This window comes from Herpailurus yagouaroundi, unplaced genomic scaffold, assembly GCF_014898765.1.
Source record: "Herpailurus yagouaroundi ecotype Mexico unplaced genomic scaffold, PumYag 77, whole genome shotgun sequence".
Taxonomy (NCBI): Eukaryota; Metazoa; Chordata; class Mammalia; order Carnivora; family Felidae; genus Herpailurus; species Herpailurus yagouaroundi.
The window spans coordinates 72,484,185-72,505,465 of NW_024412388.1; the positions used below are offsets into that span (position 1 = coordinate 72,484,185).

At 40.2% G+C, this 21,281-nt stretch overlaps 1 protein-coding gene across 6 annotated transcripts in view; it reads right to left on the minus strand.

Moving 5' to 3' along the window:
- Positions 1-1,701: 1,701 nt before the first annotated feature.
- DDAH1 (dimethylarginine dimethylaminohydrolase 1) overlaps positions 1,702-21,281 on the minus strand; it is a 137,731-nt gene continuing 118,151 nt past the window's right edge. For all 6 annotated transcript variants that reach the window (XM_040470829.1, XM_040470830.1, XM_040470834.1 and 3 more), the window contains 2 exons: positions 7,017-7,160; positions 1,702-4,760 (listed from right to left, as the gene is read on the minus strand). In XM_040470829.1, coding sequence (XP_040326763.1) covers positions 4,644-4,760; positions 7,017-7,160 — 261 coding nt within the window. In that variant the 3' untranslated portion in view covers positions 1,702-4,643. The remainder of the gene's footprint in view (positions 4,761-7,016; positions 7,161-21,281) is intronic.

The window sequence follows — 21,281 nt, forward strand, 5'->3', positions numbered from 1 at the left end:
CCCACGAGAAGCACTTCTGAAGTGCATACTATGCTCTCCCACCTCCATGCCTTTGTTCATGCTGTTTCCTCATCCTCAAATACCTGGCCTCCCATCTTGGCTTACTGAAGCCTGGGCTGTCCTTCCAAGTCCAGATCAAACCCTGGTTCCTCTGTCAGGTCTCCCCTACTTGGGAACCACCATGGTGCTGTTCTTTTTAGTTCTTACCCTACCTTCTTTTGTGTCATAATCATTTGTGATCTTGTGTTGTCTTCCTTGGCCCTCCCACACTGCCAGCTCTGGAAAGACAGGAGCTGCACCCCAGAGCCTGGCAGTGTGCACATTTGTTAAATATGTGCTCACTTGTCTAAAAATATTGTTGACCAGCATTATTCATTCAGCTAAAAGTCCCATTTCCAGAATCTGTAGCTTGTCACGAGAGGGGATTTTTCTCATTCTTACCTTCTGCCATTCTTCTGGAAGGCTGGGAGGAAGATCAGTCAGGAAAGCCCTGCCAACTCTTCCTTTAAAAAGTTCTCCTTTCTCTTCTGTGAGGAGTAAGTACTCTGGCACTTAGGTGGAGGGTTCCATTGCCTACGGGGGCCCTGGGCAGATGTGCCAGGGTGGTAGTTGGCATTTTCTTTTTAGCTTCCATGCCATTTCAATGCTGGCCTAGATAAGGGAGAACTAATCAAGTTGAGAAGATATGGTACAACAATGATGTCTCCAAGGAATTTTAATTACTCTGTGCTTCTAATGAGCAAGTGCACATACCATTTAGTTACCACGAGAAGGCACCAGATTGAACTGACTCTGGGTGTGTGTGAAACCTCATAAGCAGCACATTTTTGACGGCTTGAAGACCCCGGGCTACTAGCAACATGGGCATACTGAACATCTGTGATGTAACACTCCATATAAATTAGAAAGAACTGCTTCGACAACCGTATCATAGAATATTCAGGGCTGTTAAAATTGATGATGTAGATCTCTACTTATTGACATGGGGAGATGCCTTCAATCTATTGTTAAGTGGAGGCAGGCTACTGAACTGCATAATTATGTAAAATTATTCCACATTTATATCTGTACCTCTTTATAGATGTGTGGATATTCTTCAAAATATTAAGAAGAGCACCTCTAGGTTATGAAATTTTGGGTATTTTTTCTTTACTTTTATTTTTATAGTTTCTTTTGTATTATTTGAATTTTACTTTTACAGTGAGTGGTTATTTTTACAATCAGAAAAGGAAAACAATAAAGCTGATTTCAGCTCGAAAAAAAATTGGTGGAAATAAAAAAGACTCATTAAAAAAATCTTCAAATTTCCTAAAAGATGCTTACTGCAAACAAACAAAACCAAAACCAAACTCTTGCATGAACACAGGAAAAAATTGTTGCATGGTTTCCATGACTGAACCGTGTAATGTGCTGACCACAGTTAGGAGTGAAAGGGAACAAAGGAAGCCTTAAGGAGGAGCACATGTGAAATCAAGATCTCCTGACCTCGCCTGGGTATCATGCACACTTTTTAGTGCCTGAAGTATGAAGTATCACTTCAAATATCGTTTCAACCCAAGATTTTGATGGCAGTGGATTTACAGGTACAGTATTTCTAATTATGGGACAACAGAGAAAACTTCCCATCTCTTGACAGCAAGGCAGTGGTGACTTCATTTACTACAGCAGTTTTTGTTGCAAAAAAGAGACACATGCTGTTGGTCACAGTATAATTCACACTTTATTCCATCGTGATTTGTATACTTGTAGGATCAGGACAATAAGAGACCAAAATCAGTGCAGAACTTCTCTGGACTAAAGAGCCGTGAAAGGCATTTACTGGTTTTGGCACACAGAGTGGATAACCATACATTGGGTGGAATGTGATGGTCAGCAAATCAAAATGCACACATCTAATACCATGTTGAAATCATGTCTGAGTTCTGTAGAATGTTTAAGATTAAATAATTACCAAGACTAACATGCAACTCTATATAAGTCACATTATTCATCTACAGACTATTTCCCCCTTAGAGATGAAGAGATAGCCTTAGTAATCTGTTCACAGTAGCTTAAAGAGCAATCAATACACATTAGAGATCTGCCTGCTGATTTCTATAGCGATTCATTAGAGTTGAAGAAATAATGCTAAATAATGTACTTTCTCTATATTGCCCCTATTAGATTGAATCTTACCGACCAAGTAATTCTGACTCAACTTTTCCTTACTTTAATATAATTCCTATTGTCTTCACAATGTCAAAGAGCAGCTTCTGTTAGTTTATTTATCCTTATAAATCACAACGGCCAGAGGGGAACCTATGTAGTAACAGGTTATCTTTCCTCCGAACAGAGAACATTATGCTTACGAGAACATCAAAAAATACTACGACTATGCTGCAGATATTCTGGGTTTTCACATCATCACGTAGGGAGTCCAAAGAAGACAACCTAGTCAGTTGACATAGCATAGAATGAGATTCTGTAGAAGAGGCACACAGATTCTAAGTGATTTCTTGGGACAGAGGAGCAAAGAGGGCAAGCAAAGGAAAGGAAAGGTGGAAAACAGCCTTCTGCAGAACAGATTGTTCAGAAGAAAAATCTAACTACCTGCAATCGACTATAATACAGTTCTTCAGTTGGGGATGACAGAAGTAAAGATATTAAAAATTATATGCCACTTGCTATTAAGCCTCATGTGGCTGACTAGGTTAATTTTCCCCAGATTGTTTCTGAGATGCTGACCTCTTCCAGGGAGAAGTTTTGATTTTGCCAGCTCAGAGCCAGATTTAACCCAAAAGGGCAACCATAATTGTGGAAGACAATTTTTCCTTATTAACTTGAGCATGTGGGTAACATTCATTTTCTCTCTGGTAAAAACATACTATTCACCTATGATGAGACAATTCCAAATATGACAGTGACTAAGATATGGTTCATTCATGGGATGCTATATAAGATATCTGCATGTGAAATGAATTTAAAGTTCAGCAAAAAGGAGAGGAAAGGAATTCTTCAAATCCTGGCATTAGATCATCAAATAAATGAGAAAGACAGATAGTAGTTACGGATGCCTTGGTTTTCTCAGAGGCTTATCACTTCCATTTGGTCACTAAACCTAAGAAATGATTGGTTAGAAATACATAGGTAAGCAGAGCAAGACTTTCAGTCATATTTCTTAATCTCCCTGATTGTTAATCTTGAACAACAAGCTACAGGCAATACCGGAAAGGTGGAGATGACTAGGAAGTTTGATAACATGCCTGGATCAGTCACCATTCCTTGGAAAGTACCATTTCCTTGGCCTGCTAAGAGGCTGTTTCTTTCAGGTTTAAGTAAAAGACAATGATCTCTCCCTTCACTGCGGCATTGTTCTTTGTAAGAGACTGGCATCAGTTTTAGGTTGTGTAATTTAAAAGCTAGAGAGGAAAGAAGTGTTAATTGAATTCCACAGTACATAATCATAGATATTTCAAAGTAGAATTGTCCATTGTCTGTGGTTTCAAGCACCAAGCAGATCAATTCCTGTACATGCTCCATCTGGCTCTCACTAGACCATCAATAATCACTTTTAGATGCAATGTCTCTTTTGAAAGAAATAATGTCGTTAGACCAGGATAATTGCAGGGGGGTAGAAGGCTGGAAATAGGGTGAGTCACGATGGGGGGGGGGGTGTGGGAATAGAAATGAGCTGATGGAATAAATAAGAGTATTCCCCAAGGTCTGTAAATGGCTAGTGATAAAGCAAAAATTCATGGAATGTGACTTAAAAGACTTCCTAAGACATTGTACCCATATGGTGTTTCCAAGTGTCTTGATCTACGATCCTAGCAACCCTATGGAGCTGAATTTACCTTCCTAGCTGTGGTGTCCTACTTATGGAATTTAGTTATCTAGGGCAAACCCCATCAGGATATGCTTCTTTGTAGTTAACTCTTCCCCAAATAGTCTCTCTGATTTTGGTCACAATTCTGCTGAGGGACCTGTCTGCCTTTCCTGGGGAGAATGGAGGTGGTGGCCAAATACGTAGCCACGAGCCAGAGGAGACGGATGCGGCAGATGGGGGAGGCCTGCAAGAAGGTATCCAGAAGGCAAGACAGTGGATTTTACCTAAGGTAATAGAAGTGGGAAAGGCAAAAGAAAATAACTGGAAACAAAATTTCCAGAGTTCAGATGAAAAAAAAAAAAAAAAAAGAAGGAAATGGAGAGGATCCAGGAACGAGGGAATTTTTCAGGAACCAAAGATGATTAATGATACAGAGAAAAACAAAAAACAAAACACAAAACAACCCAGCCTATCTGACTGATCAAGAAGATACCCTTTAGCATATATTGGCAACTAAACAGCATATATATATTTCACACCAATAATACAAACACTAAAATGAGTGTTTCTTTACTATTATTAATCACAGTTCAATAATTCATTAGCTCTATATTTTCTAGATTGCTTAATTCATTTAGCAAAACCCACGGCTTAGGTACCACCGCAAGGGGCGGGGGGGGGGGGGGCGGGGCAGAATGAAGCAAACTTGGAATCAGACTTTTGTAAACCAGAGTTAGTAGCACAGTGGCACAGTAGATTGTCAATGAACACGATAGGAGTGGTACAGTTATCGGCCTTGTGAGTGCAGTATTGCTGGCTACAAGGGAGGGACTTCAACTCAGGAGTCTACCTTCTTGTTAATTAAAATTGAGCAGCATGTGAGCAGCCCATCCACCTTTTCCAGTTCAGAATGGCTCACGGGGATCAGCATATGGTCCTTCAGCTTCTCATAAACCTGCAGCAGGAATCAAGGAAAGGTAAAGAAGAAGGATTGTGCCTCTGCCTCTGTCTTACCCTACCCCCACCTCCTTGCCTAGTGCAGAGAATTAATGTGGCTTGCAAGTTTAGGCATCTCAGCCATGTAACCCCAAGATGTGCATGCAATCTAGACCACATATGTGCCCACAGCCATACTGATGGAGCTAGCAGCACTGGTTAACCACTAGCTCTATGCTTTAACCTCAAAGGCAAAGATGTGTCAAAAATGTGGTTGTTACTAGAGATGCCTTCACTCTGCCGTTGTCACTGGGAGATTGAGTGATACTCGAAAGCCGGTGGCAGTGTTTTCAGCCTCAATAGTACTCTCCCTCTCCACACTTTAAAACCCTCTTAACTGTACTTTAATGTTTCTTTCCTTACCAACACCACTGGAAAAACCTGACAAAACAGAATTTAAATGAAGTATTTCAGGTCAAACTGCTTTTAAATTACAGGTGTGAATTTTATAGAATCTTTTGACACTAATAGAAAGCATGTGTCAAAACTTCAAATTAACAGTCCACAGATTGTTCTCTGATGATCAAACAAAGCACATTTAAAAAACAACAACAACAAAATCCCTTGAAAACACGCTGTCTAAAAGCAATCTACCCTGCTTCTTCAGGAAGCACTTTGCTCCTTAAAATTCAGTACAGTGGTTAATTAAGAGTGCTGGAGCCAGAGCTGGGCTCCAAACCCAGTTCTGTCAACTCACCACCCAAAGTGTGACTTCAACCAAAATGCCATGTCCCCTCTTAGCCTTGGGTTACTACTCTGTAAAATTAGAGTAGCAAGAGTGCCCTCCCAGGGCCGCAGTAAGGAATCAATAAGATAATGCACGCAGCGCACTTGGCCCAGTGCCTGGAGCAGGGGAAGCCTCAGTGAACATGGATGCTATCGTCGTTACTGTTGATAGACACAGGACTGAATCCAGAAGAGGTTAATCATCATCTGGTTGTCAGATGATCACTGTGGCTGGAGAAGCAGGAACGATCCAGAGCTGTGTTTCTCCAAGTGAGTGCGGTGACCTAGGTACTTGTTGGTATTGCAGATTCTAGGATTCTAGGGTGCAGATTCTAGATCTAGGAACATGCTTTTTTAACAAACCTGAGGCACAATAAAATATGAGACCCACTATTCATCTGAGAGCTGGTTAATCCCCAGTATGAGGTAAGGGGTCCTATAGTTTCCTCAGCATCACACTTTCCGCCATGGAAACAGAGAAATCATCTATGTATCTCCCCACCATTTTCTTTTAATCTGCCAAGAAGGTGACTAATTAAGATAAGCCTAGTAATTACACAATATCACATATTTAAAAGATAGCCAAACATTTTCTAAAATGTTTAAAGATGTAAAATTTTAAGTTAGATGTAAAAAAAGATGAGTGGTTATCAAAGGCTCTTGTGTAATGCTCAGTATGAATATCTTATTCCTTCAGGCAGAGCTGAAGATGCTGAAATGCCTAAAACAGATATGGACATGTGGAGGGCCTATGGATGAGCACTGTTGTGTCTCCGTGGTTAAAGTAAACTGCAGTTGCTAAAGTATACAAATGAGACTGGCAGAATGCCCTGAAAGACAAAGCAACATCTTCTAAGACCAGAAAGAATTCCATATCTAGGGACAATTCCCTTGTTGGCACATAAATGCAGAGGCTCTTAGAGGGACAGGTAGGTGCCTGACTGCAAGTATATTTTCTTTTTGCTCTTTCTGATCCTTTGCTACCTGGGGTGTGCAGCCCAAAGCCCTTCTTTTTGTAGCCCTGACAATTAGCGGCCACCTCTGGGTCATTCATACTTCTCTGCCATAAGAAGCTAATGACGTTCTGAGGAAGGGCAGCTCACATTTGTCCGAAAACAATTCGAGTTGACCATCTAATTGTAGGTGTCTATGCTTAATGGGTATTTAAGTGTGGGGAGGTATGTGTAATCAGAGCTGGAGCACAGACTTAGGAGATCTAAGTACTTATTTGAAAAGTTCTGAATACCAGAGACAATCACCTCAACTACTGTGCACACATTAGTGACCAATGACATGAATGAGAAGCGTGAGTTAAATCAAACTTTCCTTGTGACCTATATTATCCTTTCTGCTTTCATAATGATTTGATGTGTATAGAGGAAAAGGAAGTGCCTGTTATTTGTCACTCCATCATGAAAAAACTCCCTAGGCAGGAAGACTGTCATGGAGGCTTATTCAGCTGCAGTGGCCAGGAAGGAGGGTTTTTTACCTTTGCACTTTCTGGATACTCTTCTGGGGTTCGGTGTAGCAAGACGTGGCCTTTGTTGGGGATATTTAGGTATATACAGTTCGCGGCCATGTCATCAGGCACAGTGAGTTTGTCATAGCGGTGGTCACTCATCTGTTGCATGATCTATAAAGAGAAACAAAGCAGGTTTAAGCAGAGCATTTCCCCACACTTTCAAACAGAAGGAAGGCAGTGTGTGGGAATAAGCTTGCAACGGATGCCTAAGAATGTTCTTGTCAAGTTCCTGCCTATTTCCTCTAGTCATTGAGAATCCCAGGAGGAAAACTCGAAGAAGCTAAGATTCTTTGGAAGAGCTGGAAGGGTTCTTCTTGTTTTGTTTTGTTTTATGAAAGTGTGCATTTGTGTGTAATTTTAAAAAGGTTTTAAAACTGTCCATAATTTTTTGTTTTTGTTCATAAGATCTATCACTAAGACATGAAATGGACACATATACAAAGGCCCAGCGGGGGTTTTGATGATATTCTTGGCTGAGTAAGAAGGGCTGCCCTGCTCTATAGGAAAAAGGGTCCCTAGTGGTAATCATTCTGGTCAATAATCTGATTTAGTAATAACCGCCCCCCCCCCCCCAATTTCCTTTGGTAGATACATTTAAATTGAATTAACCTGTCTGTTACAGGTGATGTCCTTAATACAATAAACATAAAAATCACTTGAGAATGTTAAACTCCCATTCCTAGGTCTCACTAGGTCTCATCCCCAGGGATTCTGGTCTGTCAGATTTGAAGTGAGGCACAGAAAATTTGCATTCTAAACCTCTCCAGGTAATTCTGAGGCAGATGGTCCCTAGACCACACCTGGTTAAAAAACAAACAAACAAAAAACCTGATGTAACAGGTCTATTCATCAAATGATGGGATTATTAATGCCTTACTATAAAAATAGTTTAAAAAAATCATAAAAATGAACTTTGCACAAAATTTAAAAATTGATCTCATTCTCGTCTTTTCAAAAAAAATGAAAACAAAAACCCAAAAAACAACCACAACCTCACTACAAAAATATCGAAACCCCAAACAAACAAAACGAAAACAAAAAACAACCCCACAACAACTTAAATATATCTTGGGCTTCGCTATGCAGACTCTTTCCATTCTTTATCAATATCCATACATTATAAGGAATTTGCTGAAATGTCATGCCATAACGGTATACCAATATCTTTTCCACAATCTGGCTTGATCTACCTTTCCAGCCAGGTCTCCCTTTATCCCTTAATATTTGTATGGAAATGTGCTTCATATTATTAGGCCTCAGAATTCGGAAGCCTTGGCCACTCACTCGTGGCAGCAATGGACAGCAAGATTCACAGTATGGAAGAGTGCAAGAGACAGCACTTTCCCTGCAGAAAATTCATTCCAAAGACCACGTGAAGGGTGGCATATGGTAAGCTCCTACTGACCCACCAATCAGGTCAACTGCTCACTTCTCCTAGTGTGGAATATGTCAAGAGCCGGGAAAGAGCAAGAGGAATCTGATAATGAAATATCCTTGGCACAGAAGGAAACATCAGCAATGGGGATGAGCTTAAGCACTATATCAAAGGCTGAGAGACAAAGATGAGTAAGACACAGATCCAGTGTTTGCAGAGGTTACAGGCTAATGGAGGAGACTGGCAAACAATTATACTACAATAAGAACAGGCAGGGCACCATGGAAAACATTGAAAATTTATTATCTAGTCTCAAAATTCCCATTTTATAGATGAACAAACAGGACTGATAGAGAAGTCAAATAACTTGCTCAAAGTCATACAGGTAGATTTAAACCCAAATCTGTGCAACTCAAAACCTTTCTTAATCATCTTACTTTGCTCTTTTTCTTGACCTCCAGAGCTGCAGCACATCTCGCTTTCCTATAAACTACTATAACATCTCCTTTTCTGTACTCATTTGGCACTTATTATTTGTTGTCCTGTGGTATCACTAACTCTTCTTTCATATGTAATCCTATTCTGACATGGTACAGTTTGGTATAGTTATAGGACTTGACTGGACATTTCTCTTGCACTTTTTAAATTGTTCCCTAAAGGGATGGATCCAGAGAGGGTGTCATCCGATGGGTTGGTTCTTCTTTAGAGCCCTGATTGAGAAATCTTAGATCTACTTGGATATGTGGACATTTAAGAGGTTAAAGACACTCCTGGGGCACCTGGGTGGCTCAGTCAGTTGAGTGTCAGCTAAGGTTGTGATCTTGCGGCTTGTGGGTTTGAGCCCCATGCTGGGCTCTGTGCTGACAGCATGGAGCCTGCTTTGGATTCTCTGTCTCCTTTTCTCTCTGCCCCTCTCCAGCTCATGCTCTCTCTCTCAAAAATGAAATAAAAATTAAAAAATAAAAATGAAGAAAAAGTGTATAAAAATGAGAAGTTAAAGACACTCCTAAAGTGTAACTACTCTAAGCAAATTAAAAACATATTCAACTTAGCCCTCTTTATAAAGTGGGTATGTCCAGAAATAAAATGGAGAGGCTTATTTAAGAGAAAAACAATGCATATCCAAGTAACCCTCTTCTATTATGAATTTCTATGTAAACACATCTTATGCAGACTTTCTTTTTGGCTGCTTTCAAAACACATTAATAGTAGCTTTCACTGTATGGGAGGGGGCACATTAAACCATTAACTCTGGAGTGACCCCTGGGTTTGAGTCTCAGCTCTAGGCTTTAAATGTAAATTTAAGCTTTTTGTTTGTTTTTTGACTTCTTGGTTTCCTCACTATAAAACTGGGATAATAATAGCCTTTGATACACTTATTGTGAAAGTACATGAAGATAATGTATATAATGAGACATAGTAATAAGCCCTTAATAAGCTAATAGTATTTTATGGCAGCATGACCAGCCAAGTAGGGGTCAGGTTTCTAGTCTGCAATCAGAAAGAGGTAGGTCTGAATCCATGCTCTGCTATACACTAACTGTGTGACCTTGAGCAAGTCACTTAAGCTCTCCAAGGCTCATTTTCCTCAACTGTAAAATGGGATGACAATGTCATACCTATTTCCTATAGAGTAATTCTGAAGGTTATTTTAAAAGACAAAGCAAAAGAGATTATGTCTGTAAAGTGCTTAGCATAAGTTCCTAGTACATATTCAATGTGTAATAAATGTGCACCTTTCCCTCTTTGTTTCTTGCAAGTCATTTGGCATCTAGCAGGTGATCAAAATATGCTTGCAACTAATTGATTCATTTCTTCACCCCTTTCAAAGGATATAGCAAACTTCAAGAGTATACTGAGATGTTCACAATTATGTATGTGAACAACTGCATGTATAAAAATGAGGTACGGTCTACATCCAGAAAAAGAAACACAATTCATTTGTTAATGTGAACCGGGCTAAACCAGTGAGGCCAATGTTTGTCTTTTTCCTTATGCTGTACAATAGGACACTATACCCTGTGGTCCTAACCCAAATGATTTTGGATGTAAGATAATAGGAAGTGGTGGACCTGGGGCAAACTAGACCTGAAAGCATTAAAACAGAGAAAGAAAAGAAAAAACCTTATGTATATCAAACTGAACACATACATGTCTCTGTCAGTTTGTGACCTGTGATTTAGTGAAATAGTCCAGAAGCTCAATAAGCATGTTGATTTCTTCAAGATATAAGTGGAGCTATCTCTAAACGCAAGACAAAAACTAGGATTTATAAAACTTCTCTTCAATTTCTCTTAGTAAGTCTGGCCAGCATGTTTCTTTCTGGGTGCAGGGAATAGGACTGCATGATGTCTGAATCTCTGTTGTGTGTTGTTGAAGGTGGGCCAAGATGGTTAGTCTGCTCATTTACAGTTAGAACTATCATCCTTCATGTAGATTAGATACAGTTTATCTGAGAAGTTTATGATTTCTTCCAGACCACCGGGAGACAGTTCCCTGGGCCAAAGGTTTACTAAGTGGGACCTCAGTGATTCAAGGACTTCCCAAAGATCCTTAAAAAACATGGTATGTACAGCCATTGTTACCTGGTCAAGCTCAGACACAAAGAAAACAAAATCCAGAAAACTGAATATTTCCATTGACCCGATTTTCTAATCAACTGGGAGAACTGTGGGCAGCCCATTTTAGTCTATCACATTAGGCTAGTTGCTCCCACCATTCATAAGCACTAGATAATTGCCAGTTGGTTTTCCATCTGCTCTACAGATGATTCGCTGCATTCTTTATCCAAAGGTAAAGAAATCACCTATCCCTCCTGAGATGAGTTGAAAGAGAAAGAAGCATGGCAAAATCACACGGATAGGCCTGGCTATACCTTCAATGGTCCCATGAGCAGCCCGGCCAATTTTCCCACCTCGCAGTCTGACTCATGCATGTCCGGTGGTGACAATGAAGTAGAAACATGGAATGTTGTACATTCCAGAGGAAGTGTTATCAGGGATCGTTATCAGTGCTGACTTCTTGTTTATCAGTGAGGGAACAAACTAAAATCTCCAAGGTTGTGCCTACTTCAGAAAGTGCCCAGTTTCTTCTGAGTAATGGACACTGCAGATTTCCTTTCGTGGTGTGCTTTATTTACTTGGGTTCCATCTTTTTCTACCCTCTCTCCCATCCCCCACTCTCACTTCCTTGAGTGAACAATCCTGCCCCCTTGGTGCCTATGTGTTTGCTTTGTTGACATTTATTTGAAACTGTAATCACTGCTTTTCCTCACTCTTTGGTGTTTCTCTTTTTTCCAGACCTTATATTTATAATTTATAGCTTCTGGTGGGAGTATTCTCAAAATTACTGACATCAGAGCCAGTAGCCAACATAGCATTGTTTGAGGATAGTTTCATTTTTTTTTTTTTTTCATTACTGTCAGGAAAGGAATAATAACACCCTTGGTGGGGAAATAATTTAATACTGGGAATAGATAAAGTAACTCACCAATAAATTCTACTGAGAGTTATTCTTAAAATAAATGTCTTAACAAAGCCACCTTAGGAGAAGTTTTTCAATCAATTTATCAAGGTCCCACGGTTATCATTTTAAGACAGGTTAAAAATGTGCCAAAAGAAATGACTTTTAATAATAGAACAGGTCCCATTTGGAGCAGTGAGTGGTTCTGTTTAACTGTGGAAAGGAGAAAACACAAAAGCAATGCCAGGTGTAGTCTTTCTAAATGAAAAGGATTTAGGAAGTGGTAACTGTAAGTAATAAACAAAAAATACATTGTTTTTTTTTTTTTTTTCTTGAAAAAGCTAAAGGTTCTGATTCTAAACACAAAGAGTTTCTGTGTTTTGGAACAAAGAACAGGTTTCTCTTTTCCTGTGAGAGTGATTGTTTTCCTTTCTCATATATGTTGCTATTGTCTGAATAAGAAAGCTTGCCATTTATTTATAGCTGGGTTCAGGAAATACATATATACACACAAGGCAGGATGCGCAGCTCCCCATTTGGAGGGGAACACACAGAAAAAGATTCAGAAGACCATGTCTCTAACATCTTTCCTCTGTTGTTGGAACTGGCACTGTGAGGATGTGCTCATGTGGCCTGCCTGGCAGGGCATCGCCTCAGAGAGCTCAGGCTCCCAAGGAGGAAGATGCAGTCACAGTGAGGGGAGGAGATCTTGCTTCCTCTTTGTGGGTGCACAGAAGCCTTTGTTAAAAGATGAGCATCATTTCAAATATCTTGAGAATGTGGCTGTTGGCTGCTTAGTTCTATGTGCCAACATTTTTCCTAAAAGGGTGGAGGTGGTGTACTGCTCCAGAATGCTGTGTAAAGTGTTCTTTGAACCCCAGGGGATGTACTTCCTGCTTCTCACTGTGCCCCAAGCCAGAAGGGAAAGGAGAAAGCACCAAAACCCTCTATAGACACTCTAAATTCCCGAGAGACCCTAGACTCTGGCTAATATCTATGAGTCCTACACGGCTTGGAAGATCTGGGAAGTCAAGTCCCTGCTCTAACGTGCCATTTCTGACTTTTGCCATTTCCCAAAATAATTATTCCACTTTGTGCAAAACATAGTAAGTATTATTGGGATTGGACACAAATGGTGTTTAGTTCAATCCAACAGTCCTTTTCGGAGGCCCCCTTTGGGCTAGACACGATGGCAGTGAGAGGTGGCAAAGAGAAAGACACCCAAGGATAATTCAGTGGCAGACTCTGCCTTTAGGAGATGACAATCTATAATTTAAAGCAGGACAAGCACACGAAGGCGATGCCAGCAGTAAAAAGAAAGTCAACTTCACTTCTATTACAGACACCCCCTTACTGAAGAAGGCACGCGGCAGAGTGGAAATGGTTCTGAGGACCATCTTGGCTGCATCATCGTGGTCTGTTACACAGCTGTGGGTTTGGAGGAATCGGCCTTGCTCCCCAGAGTAGAGCTGTCACAAAATAGAGTGGGAAATGTCTGGCTTTCAGCCCAAGAGAATTTGCATGGCTAGTTGCATTAACAACCAGGCATTTCCGTCAGTCCTAACGTTTCTGGGAATTTTCTCATTCAAAGGACTGGAAGACAGCTACATTCTCCCACTTGTTACTCATGGTTTCTTTGTATTACATCAATTACTTAAAAAAATTCTTGGGCTATGTTGTTTCACAGAATGGTTTAGGACTTATTGGTCAAATACTGAAGCAAAGGTGTATAGAAGGTATTTAGAGATGTTTAGGAAATATTCAGAGCACGGTTGGCTCACTCACAATTGATCTTTTATGAAATATACATATGTACCCATCTCAATGTATCAAAACAGTCAATATTAAAAGGGACAGATTATAGATTCTATTGAGATGTATGATATATGATGTTCAAGCCCACTACTTGTTGCTACTGGATACCTAAAATCCCTCATTTGTTTATACATCCATCAAGGTTTTATTGAGAGCTGACAATATACCAGGCATTAAGCCCAGGCAGTCCTTTTAAGGCTGGGTCAATATAACTACGGATAACATTCTAGAACTATTATGCTTTCATTTTTTTTTTTTTTTTTATAGTCTTACAGTGGATCAACTCAAAATGAACAGAACCTGAGAGAGGTTGTCTTTTAAACATCCTCTCTGAATTGACGGGCTGTACATATCCTAAAACTGAAGTGACATGGTTCTTTTTAGTTAAAGCTGGGCCAACTTTCAATGCCAAATATTCCTTTCGAAGCTAGCTGCCATTTTCTCCACAACTCTCTCTCCTATTTGGAGCTGCTCCTTTTGTTCAGATCATAAGGCCCACTTGAATATGGGGATGAAAGACTTCTGTTATTCAAACTACAACCATAAACTGTATGAACCATTTCTTGAAGGGATCCTCAAAAACAATGGTTTCTGTGGAAGGCTGGGAAAAACTCCCACACTGGGAGGACCGCTCTGAGCTCTGTGAAGGGCTGGGGAGAAGCGTATACGCAGGAGGAACAAGGGAGAGCCTCTGGGTGAGTTATAGTCCTCACTTTCTAATTTCAGGGGTGCAGGGGAAAGAAATTCAGACCAAAGCACCCCTTCCAAAAGGCAAAATCTGGGATCCCATCTCCTTTCTTACCCCTGCCCATGCATTCTCTAAGACTAGCTCTGTCGCAGAAGCAGATCTCCCACAGTCTAGTCCTTGTATGTTGTATCCAAGATATATCTTGTTGCCTCTTTGGCTACTGAAGTCATGCCCTGACTATGCTTCCCCAGATACCTGCACCCTAATCTCACCTTTGAAAATTAACTCCCTTGGGTACTGGAGGCTTGGTGATCTTTCAGGTTCCCTGTGTCACTGGATAGCAGGAAACAACTGCAACATTTATTGAGCTATCTTCTATTTATTGGTGGTTCATCTATTCTTCATTTATTTCTCACAACAATTCACTTTTATGCATGAGGAAACCAAAGTTCTTAGAAATTTAATAATTTGTCCAAGGTCCCATGTTAAGACAGTAAATCCAGGATTCAAGTCTAGGTACCTCAACCTCCAAGTTCCCACCTTTTTCCTGTCAAACTACCACCTCTCCAACATCCCTTGAAAGACTAGACTCTGAGGGGCACCTGGGTAGCTCAATTGGTTAAGTGTCCGACTCTTGATTTTGGCTCAGGTCATGACCTCACGGTCAGGAGATCGAGCCCCGAGTCAGGTACTCAGCGTGAAGCCGACTTGGGAGTCTCTCTCTTTCCTTCTTTCTCTGCCCCTCCCCTGCTGGTGCATGCACATGCACGCTCCCTCTCTCTCAAAATAAATATGTATTTTTTATTTAAAACATTTTTTTAATGTTTAGTTTTTTTGAGGGAGAGAGAGAGAGGCAGAGAGAGAGAGGGAGACACAGAATCAGAAGCAGGTTCCAGGCTCTGAGCTGTTAGCACAGAGCCTGATGCAGAGCTCAAACCCACAAACCGTGAGATCATGACCTGAGCCGAAGTCAGATGCTTAACCGACTAAGCCACCCAGGTGCCCCCAAATAAATAAAAATTAAAAAAAAAAAAAAAAGACTAGACTGAGCTCACAAGCTGGCAGCCTTTGGGCTAATTTTTCCTGTAGATACAACTTATTTAACATGCATATATTTTTTACAGTTTGCATTTAAATGCACTTTAGATGGAGAAGGTCTGGCTCCTGAAGCCATCTGAGTTCGCTACTGAACTCCATGGATTGGTTTCTTTAAAGCTGGCTGTTATGTTCTTTAAGTAGATGAAAGATGAGTAGAGCCTTTGGGGATAGAAAAAAAAAACAGTGGGTAAAGAGGCATTATTGCTTCTAGAGCAGCAGAGGGGCAGGCTCTAAAGTGAGAGATAAGAAATGGCCAAACATACACACTTTGCAATGACATCCAGAATCAGTCCTGTTCACTCTGACCCTAGCACTGGTGGATTAATGCTTATTTTCTGTGTGAGTAAATATTCCTTAGTTATCTCATCAGCAGGGCATACATTTAAATTTTCTTTTGCAATAACTGTGATTGCTTTGCTTTGAGTCATTCAAAATCCTCTGCCCAGTCTGCTGGGCACAAACCCAGTTGTGAAAGTGTTGCCTAGGGGTTAGAGAAGAATCTGTCCTCATGAAAGAGCTGCCCCCCCCGCCCCCGTTCTGGAAGAAGATGAAGAAATTCACCATTGGGACCTCCAGTTATATCACTCTACCTGAATGTATACTCTTAGACTAGGTGGTTAAAAAAAAAATCTTTAATGTATGTTCGGTACTCTGAGATTTTTAGCTCCAGGAAGTAGTGTGTTGGTAAATGTAGGGGAAAATATATGCATAATATACCCACATAAGTTTATTATAAATTTTACTGGTATAAAGGATAGGTAGCACACAATTTATAAATAATAATAAAACAGTTAATATTCCTTACTGTAAATTTTGTATTGCCAATTGATTCTCACAACAGAATGCTTCTGTTGATTTTTTGCAGAGCTCGTGCATCTGACGCCAACCTATTGTTGCAATTGACAAACCAGTGTAGTTCCAACATGGCTATTGGTTGATATTTTTGTTTATCCTAATGAGACAAGTGAAACAATGAAAACATACATTGGAACTTCATTTGTTTGTTGATGATATGGGTGACTTCTTTGCTGAATTACATAATAGCTTTTGAATACTGGAAGAATACTCCCTCACTGTAATGGCTATACAAGTGACACACTTTTAAGTTTAATCTGTGGGATTAAAATTTCTTCCATCAGTTTCTTATGTCTGGACAATCAATAAAAAGCTAAATTAAGTTGATTTTTGTGATGCACACATTCCCACTGTTGCCAATTCCCAGTTACCAACATAACATTATTGAATACAGAGTTGGGAAGAGATATGCAATGGCATGCCATTATCGAATATTACCATCATGCATGTACACAACAGATGTAAATAACCTTTAAGAGCACAGGTAATGAATGGTAAAATGTAGTACAGGAATTAGGAAGTGATAAGTTTTTAGTATTGTTTTTAGTATAATTTATTTAGTCTTAAGTTCACATAATTTAATGTTTTAAGTTTATTTATTTATTTTGAGAGAGAGAGTGAGTGAAAGCAGGCCGGGGGGGGTGGGCAGAGACAGAGAGGGAGACAGGGAATCCTAAGCAGGCTCCTCACTGTCAGCACAGAGCCCAAAAAGGGGCTGAACCCACAAACTGTGAGATCATGACCTGAGCCAAAAATCAAGAGTAGGATGCTCAACTGACTAAGCCACTCAGGCACCCCTACATAACTTAATTTTTAATAATGGCTGTGTTTAACAACCAGCTGGCAAAATTCTGAAAATTTAACAATTGGCTCTCATAAGCTGGGAGAAGGTGGTTCCAGCGAACCACTGCCCTACACAGGAGACTTCACAGTTTTAGAAGACTTGGTTCCTGGATGTTAGTATGAGTTGGCTTTCATTAAAGTTACTTTAAGTAGCCCTACAGCCTCTTTGTTAATGACACAGATAACTTTAGCTTTAAAATTTGGCTCATATAACTTTTGCTTCCTCATGGCAAACAATTGGGGATTAACCTTCAGTGGGCTTATGAAACTCAAGAACTCTTGGAAGGGTGGCAACTGGGTTTGCTAAAGAGGAGCCTAAATTCACTGATGCTCTCAAACATGCCAAGAAAACATGGAAAGGCTTTCCCCTTTTCATACTAACTGGAAGCCTAAAGTCTGATTGTCCTATATGTCAAGAATGAAATGAGAATCCATGGTCTACATTCTTAAACTTGGCACCGATTTAAATCATTGTTTTCCCTTTAAATCTTCTGTTTTATTTCTGGTTATTATGCTATCCTTCATGCATCTTTGTAAGCCACTTTTACAAAATGAGGTGAGGTAGGAGCATATAATTTCAGACAGTTCTTCTAGAAACATATTTTTAAATTATAAACAAAAAAACTAATTATGAAGAAAATCATAAAACACAAGCTTTTTGTAAAAGAATCAACTATGAAAAGTTAAGATTCTAGTGAACTTAAAACAACCATATACTTTTGTCAAAACTCATTGAATTGTACACTTTCAGTGTGAAGTGTATGAAAATTAAGTGTTATTGTATGGAAATTATATTTCAATGAAGCTAATAAAAAAGACTGAAGTCTTCTTTCTCCCCTCTCTGCCACATCTTACTTGTCTCCTTTTTCCTATATGGTAGTGACATGGGTTCATCATATCTTTTTAATTAATTAAAAAAATTTAATGTTTATTTATTGTTGATAGAAAAAGAGCACGAGCAGGGAAGGGGGAGAGAGGGAGGGAGACACAGAATCAGAAGCAGGCTCCAAGCTATCAGCACACAGCCTGACGCGGGGCTTGAACTCACGAATTGTGAGATCATGACCTGAGCCAAACTTGGCTCCTTAACCAACTGAGCCACCCTGGCGTCCCCTTCAGTTGTTGTTGTTGTTGTTTTTTTTTTTTTAACATACATACTTGAAACAAAATCTGCTTACTCTCCATTGAATTTGTCAGTAAAGGAGTCTGAACATCACAGGTCCAGAAGCTCCAACTCCATTTCCTTCAAAGGCTGGTAATAAAAATCTCTAGAGATGGGCGCCTGGGTAGCTCAGGCATCCAATTCTTGATTTCGGCTCAGGTCATGATCTCATGGTTAGTTGAGTTCAAGCCCCACATCAGGCTCTGCGCTGACAGTATGGAGCCTGCCTGGGATTCCCTCTCTCCCTCTCTCTGTGTGCCTGCCATACTCATGCGAGTCCACACGTGCACTCTCTTTCTCTCTCTCTCAAAATAAGTAGATAAACATAACAAAAAGAAAATCTCTAGAGGCTCTGTGCCCACGAAGGCAATTACATGTGGCCTTGTTACTCAGTTTCTATAATCATCTCATATTTATTATGTTTTTGCCCATGTGTATGAAGTGGTTCCAATACCTGAAAATAGTATGTTACACAAAAATCTAATAAACGTTGGTACTGTATATAGCTACTTAATTCCTGGCTCCTGAAAAACACTCTTGCTAGCGCAGGCTACTTGATGTTCAGGAGTCACTGCTGTCCTTCATCAGGCATAAGCACCTTAACTATCATGTGCTCAGAAATCACAATTTCTGTGAAATAGGGTGGACAAATCTCATTCATAATTTAGGACTGGGTTTCTCAGCCTCAGCACTCTGGATATTCTTTGTTTATGGGGGCTTCCTGTGCACTGTAGCATGGTTAGTAGCATTCCTGTCCTCTACGTACTACACGCCCACAGCATCCACTCTCCCACCCACCATGCTGTGACAAAAATATCTCCAGATATTACCAAATGTCCCCTGGGGGGCAAAGTTGCCTCTGGTTGAAAACCACTGTTTTTAGAATAAAGTCATCAAATTTATTTATATTTTAGGAAAAGAGCAGATGGTTATGGGAAAGAGGAGGAAAATTAACCAGAAAAAGAAAGAAATCAAATTTCCAAATAAGTATACTATTTACTCTTCAATTCTTCCTCTGAATTAACAAGAGCCCTGAAAAGAAAGAGATTAGTGTTTAAGAAAACAGCTGTTGTCCCCATATATCTTTTCCCAGAAACCAAAATACCCTGTAAATGACTACAACCAAACCATGGCTAATGGAGAAAACAGCCATCCTCATTTTTCCTACTCTTGTGTGGGGAGTTACCTGGCTTTCTGTGTTTCAAGTTTTATGTTTTGAAATGGGGTGGGGGAGAAACCTTGTTTCCTTCTGGATATGGCCTTTGCTAGTGTCAGACAGTGAATGTTGATAAAATAATCTGAGCAGCTGGGGAAGTGGTGTCATTTTATAGACTACTGAGAATCATAAGTTAGAGAACTAGGCATGAATTTGGAAATTATCAAGCCCATTTCTCTCTTTTTTTAATGTTTATTTATTTTTGAGAAAGAGAGAGAGTGCATGCAGGGGAGGGGCAGAGATGGGGGGACAGAAGATGTGAAGCAGGCTGTGCACTGACAGCAGTGAGCCCTACGTGTGGCTTGAGCTCCTGAACTGGGAGATCGTGATGTGAGCCGGAGTCAGATGCTCAACTGACTGAGCCACCCAGGTGCCCCTTACAGAAATGCAGAGAGATGAAAAAGTGACTTACCTAAAAGCACACAAAGTTAGTGAACTGCAAAGTGAGGACTAGATCTTAGCTCTCCTGCCTCAGTCCAGGCTTTTCTACTGGTCTTAGTTTGGTGGAGAGAATTTAAGTGGGACAAGAAGGAACAACATCAACTCCTCCCCTATCTCCTCCTCCACGTCCACTTTAAGGGGGTCTCTTTTCTCTACAAGATCTAGATAAGAGTGTCTTGCACCTTATTCCTTGATTTGTGTAACATTATAGAGAACCAGTGGTTCTCAACCCTGGTTACACACTAAAATCATCCAGGGAGCTTTTTAAAAAGTACAGATTTCTGGACCCCAACCATAGAGATTTTTTATTTAGTTGGTCTGGAGGGAGACAAAACAACAGTATTTCTATTTAAACACTTCTCCCAGGTATCTCTACTATGTAGACAGGATCGAGAACCAGTATTCTGTGCCCTCTCCATAATCTCTACCAATCTTGGGGGTAAATAAAGAGTGAGAGGGGAAAGGAGGCAGCTTATATTCTCATGTTATCTCTCGTCCTAGCTTCCAGTGAATTAGATCCATTCAGAGGTACAGTTATTTTATAGGTGCTACCCTTCTTTTAAACCATGGCAACATAAACAGGGACCTCAGGCTTCCTTTGATTGCCTCAAAAAATCTTATTCACATAGGGTAATAGATTTTTCTCAAGTTTGGCAGGTTGGAGTACTGCAGTAATAAGAACACGTAGAATAGAGAACTCTGGTGTTCTTCAAAGACTTGCCAACCTTGCCTTGTGCCTCAGGTCACTCCTCACTCCCTTTTTAATTCTCTCTCCCTGTCTCCACGTTCCTAGTGCTTCTAACAAAGGACATTTGTTTTTGCTTTCTCTCTTGCTGTATTGTCTGGCGACCCCAAGCCTTCAAGGATCCCACCTTTCACCCCAAAGGAGTTGTATGTTCCTAAATAAAGACAATTCCCTCCTTCAGAGCAATTCAGGATTTGCTTCCCCCACATCTGTTCTTTGCTATCTTCCTAACTACCCCACTTTTCATTTGCATATCCACACAACCCAGTGTAGCCCACATAATAAGGGGAAATTAATTCTACCCTTGACTCTAGGCCAGGGACTCCTTTCTTGGTTCAGAACGCCTCGTGTCTCAGTAATATTTTCATGGTGTCTCGAGGCCAACAAAACCTAATCACAACCAAAATAAACACAATACTCCTGTCTAAAGAATACCCTAACACTTTTTGTTTATTAAGTAGTTAGGTCCAAGCAATCTAACAGTAGAATTGTGTGTGATGTCTGACAGGTACATCTGTGCTATTTTTGAAAA